This window comes from Oryza sativa, chromosome 9 (genome assembly GCF_034140825.1).
Source record: "Oryza sativa Japonica Group chromosome 9, ASM3414082v1".
NCBI classification, from domain to species: Eukaryota; Viridiplantae; Streptophyta; class Magnoliopsida; order Poales; family Poaceae; genus Oryza; species Oryza sativa.
Window position 1 is genome coordinate 15647869 of NC_089043.1, and position 4703 is coordinate 15652571.

The 4703-nt window shown below is 42.7% G+C and overlaps 1 protein-coding gene across 1 annotated transcript; it reads left to right on the forward strand.

The window, feature by feature from the left end:
• Window positions 1-1990, forward strand: LOC4346827 (oxoglutarate-dependent flavonoid 7-O-demethylase 1). The gene is made up of 3 exons (XM_015755576.3): window positions 1-318; window positions 869-1113; window positions 1205-1990. Exons 1-3 carry the CDS (start codon window positions 76-78, stop codon window positions 1764-1766), a joined length of 1050 nt encoding a protein of 349 aa, XP_015611062.1. The 5' UTR covers window positions 1-75; the 3' UTR covers window positions 1767-1990.
• Window positions 1991-4703: the final 2713 nt, after the last annotated feature.

The following is a 4703-nucleotide window of genomic DNA, read 5'->3' on the forward strand; positions in this document are numbered from 1 at the left end:
AAGCTATAAGCTTAGCTAGGGGTGAGTCCGGTGACCAGTCAAGCGCCATTGGTCGCTTGGACAGATCACAGATCAATGGAAGGCATCAACGACGACAGCAACCGGGACATCATCACGGAGGCCGCGGCCATGGCGTTCGCGGATCCCCACCTGCAGATCCCGGACAGGTACATCTCCGCGCCGCCGCCGCCGGCGTCGGCGACGGCGAGAGCCTCGAGCTTGCCGGTGGTGGACATGGCGAGGCTGCTCGACCCCGAGCACCGGGAGGCCGAGGTCGCTTTGCTTGGCTCTGCGTGTCGGAGCTGGGGCTTCTTCCAGGTTAGCTAACCCAACTACACATTTAGGGAAATTGAAGGGTACTTCATTTTGCCTATTTTGGAAATTTCCCGACGTTTGGTTTGTTCATTTTGGCTTCAAGGGGTGCACCAAATTAAAGAGTGTAATAAAGGTTTTTTTTTCTCCATTGATTTAAGATTTTCTTAAATTTGGTCTTGGATTTATTTTTGGGAAAGAAATTTAAATAAAGATGTGTGCATAAATTCAATATGGTGGAGAATTTCCTATTGTACAACTTCATTTAACAAGTTGAAAATATTTTCGAAAAGTTTGTCCCCTTAATTAAGTCAATTTAATATTTTCTTTTATGTTTTTGAAAATTCATAATTTATTTCAGCGTTGAGCCATATCACCCTGTCAACACCGGCACAAAAGCACCCTAAATTTGTGTCAAGATTAAAAGGTGGATATGGTTTTGATGTTTACAACATCTTTATACTTTCGCAAAATTTAAAGTTATAGAACACATTTTTCCCTGAATTTTAAATCCGATTTAAACAAACTGCTTGGAACAAATCCTGCTTTTCTACAGCTCATAAACCATGGAGTTGATGAAGCAGTGATACAGAAAATGAAAGATAACACGGTTCAATTCTTCGAGTTACCCCTGGAGGACAAGAACACGGTGGCTGTCCGTCCTGGCGGCATAGAAGGATTCGGCCATCACTTCAGATCATCAGCTGGCAAATTGGACTGGGCGGAGAACTTGATCGTTGAAACGCAGCCATTCCAGCAGAGAAATCTCGAATTTTGGCCTAGTAAACCACCCACATTTAGGTCCCTCTTCCATCCTTGCCTAATTCATTCCAGCTTGAATAATTCTATTTCATCAGTTCATCAGTTCCCCATTTGAACATGGATTATGCAGGGATTCAATTGACAAGTACGCAATGGAGATGTGGAATCTGACGACGCGACTGCTAAGGTTCATGGCCAGCGACCTAGGAGTCGAGCAAGAAACGCTGCTTGCCGCCTTCCGTGGGAAGCGGCAGACCTTTGGCCTGCACCGCTACCCTCCCTGCCGCCACCCGGAGAAGGTGATCGGCATCTCGCCGCACTCCGACGGCTTCGGGCTAACTCTGCTGCTCCAAGTCAATGACACGCTGGGCCTGCAAGTCAGCAAGGATGGCCGATGGCACCCTGTGCGGCCGCTGCCGGGTGCCTTCATAGTCAACGTCGGCGAGATACTCGAGGTTCTCACCAATGGCCGCTATAAAAGCGTGTTCCACAGGGTGGCCGTTGACGCCGAGAGAGGCCGGGTTACAGTCGTGGTGTTTCAGGACGCTTGCATCAATGGATTGGTTAAGCCACTACCAGAACTCGGCGAGACACCACGATATCATGCCATCGGCAAGTCGGAGTATTTCAAGGGCCATACAGCAGAAGTACTTGGCCAAGGGGAAAGGTTCATCGACACTCTTAAGAAGTGATCTGACATATATATCATCTAGCAGTGATCTGGTTTGCACGGTGAATAATTCCTTTTAAAAAAGTGACGGTGAATAATTTCCTTTAATGTTATTCCGTAGTATTTGTGTACCACAATATCTAGCGAATTTTTTTTACCAGCTTGCTTGTTCTTATTATTTATGGAGTATCAATGAAAGGGACCGATCGAGAACAAATCTCCTCGGTTATCAAGCTTTATGTCTTACACTGTCATATCAATGATAGGGCCTTCACTTAGTGAAAGACGATTCTATCGGTGATAGATGAAGGCTGATTTAACCAATGTAGTTTGGGTTAAATATGTACACAGAGTCCGTTACAGTTTAGGAGATGGAGTTGTACTAAGTGTCAGAAATATAGTAACATTAGTACAGAAACCGCCATAGGTGCCGGTTGGAAATGGGCTATAGGTGCCGGTTTTTCAACCGGCAACTATTGGTCAGCACCAATAAGAAAAGAGAGAATCCATTATATACCACTGACTTTATCACACGTCTACGATTTGCCACTGACTTTATCATGTTCTACAATATGCCATCGACTTTTGCTTAACTTCTACAATTTACCATCGCCGTCCGGTTAGTCTCCGTTAGTACTGTACAAATTTGTCGAAATGACCAAATACCCCTAGGAGAAAAGGTTTCAAAATTTGGATAAAAATTATGAAATATCATATTTCACGTTTTTAGTCAAATTTTGGATGTTTACAATCTTATGTTTATAATATAATATTTTGATAATTTTATCCAAATTTTGGAAGTTTTTGTCATAGGGGTATTTTGGTCATTTCGACAAATTTGTACAGTACTAACGGTGGCTAACCGGACGGTGATGGTAAATCGTAGAAGTTAAGCAAAAGTCGATGGCATATTGTAGAACGTGACAAAGTCAGTGGCAAATCATAGACGTGCGACAAAGTCAGTGGCATATAATGGATTATCTCATAAGAAAAACCGATACCCATGCCAAAATAGAACCGATACCTTTATCTTTGCTCGAGGCAAAAAAAAAAAGCGAGCTAGCTCGAATCGAGCCGAACTCACCATCCACACCCCACCGTCGTTCCTCCCTCGAGCCCATCCCTACTCCCCTTCATCATCGCCGTCCGGTTAGTCTCCGTTAGTACTGTACAAATTTGTCGAAATGACCAAATACCCCTAGGAGAAAAGGTTTCAAAATTTGGATAAAAATTATGAAATATCATATTTTAAGTTTTTAGTCAAATTTTGGATGTTTACAATCTTATGTTTATAATATAATATTTTGATAATTTTATCCAAATTTTGGATGTTTTTGTCATAGGGGTATTTTGGTCCTTTCGACAAATTTGTACAGTACTAACGGTGGCTAACCGGACGGTGATGGTAAATCGTAGAAGTTAAGCAAAAGTCGATGGCATATTGTAGAACGTGACAAAGTCAGTGGCAAATCATAGACGTGCGACAAAGTCAGTGGCAGATAATGGATTATCTTATAAGAAAAACCGATACCCATGCCAAAATAGAACCGATACCTTTAGCTTTGCTCGAGGCAAAAAAAAAAAGCGAGCTAGCTCGAATCGAGCCGAACTCACCATCCACACCCCACCGTCGTTCCTCCCTCGAGCCCATCCCTACTCCCCTTCATCATTGTCGAAATGACCAAATACCCCTAGGAGAAAAGGTTTCAAAATTTGGATAAAAATTATGAAATATCATATTTCAAGTTTTTAGTCAAATTTTGGATGTTTACAATCTTATGTTTATAATATAATATTTTGATAATTTTATCCAAATTTTGGAAGTTTTTGTCATAGGGGTATTTTGGTCATTTCGACAAATTTGTACAGTACTAACGGTGGCTAACCGGACGGTGATGGTAAATCGTAGAAGTTAAGCAAAAGTCGATGGCATATTGTAGAACGTGACAAAGTCAGTGGCAAATCATAGACGTGCGACAAAGTCAGTGGCATATAATGGATTATCTCATAAGAAAAACCGATACCCATGCCAAAATAGAACCGATACCTTTAGCATTGCTCGAGGCAAAAAAAAAAAGCAAGCTAGCTCGAATCGAGCCGAACTCACCATCCACACCCCACCGTCGTTCCTCCCTCGAGCCCATCCCTACTCCCCTTCATCATCGCCGTCCGGTTAGTCTCCGTTAGTACTGTACAAATTTGTCGAAATGACCAAATACCCCTAGGAGAAAAGGTTTCAAAATTTGGATAAAAATTATGAAATATCATATTTCAAGTTTTTAGTCAAATTTTGGATGTTTACAATCTTATGTTTATAATATAATATTTTGATAATTTTATCCAAATTTTGGAAGTTTTTGTCATAGGGGTATTTTGGTCATTTCGACAAATTTGTACAGTACTAACGGTGGCTAACCGGACGGTGATGGTAAATCGTAGAAGTTAAGCAAAAGTCGATGGCATATTGTAGAACGTGACAAAGTCAGTGGCAAATCATAGACGTGCGACAAAGTCAGTGGCATATAATGGATTATCTCATAAGAAAAACCGATACCCATGCCAAAATAGAACCGATACCTTTAGCTTTGCTCGAGGCAAAAAAAAAAGCGAGCTAGCTTGAATCGAGCCGAACTCACCATCCACACCCCACCGTCGTTCCTCCCTCGAGCCCATCCTTACTCCCCTTCATCATCGCCTCTCAACAACGAACTAGTATATTCATCAAGAACTAGCTCACCTAGAACTAGTGAATAGTACAAATCATTAAGAACTCATGTTTGGGACTAGAACTCAACAAGAAATCAAAAAGAGAAACTCAAGATCACTTGCCACAGGGGTTTCAAAAAAGAGCACATGCCACCGGCCGCCACATTGTCTGCGCCACCGCCGTCCTCCACGCTCGCCGTCGTCGCCGCATGGGGAGGGTGCGGCCGTTGCCGCCACCAAGTCGCGCCGTCGC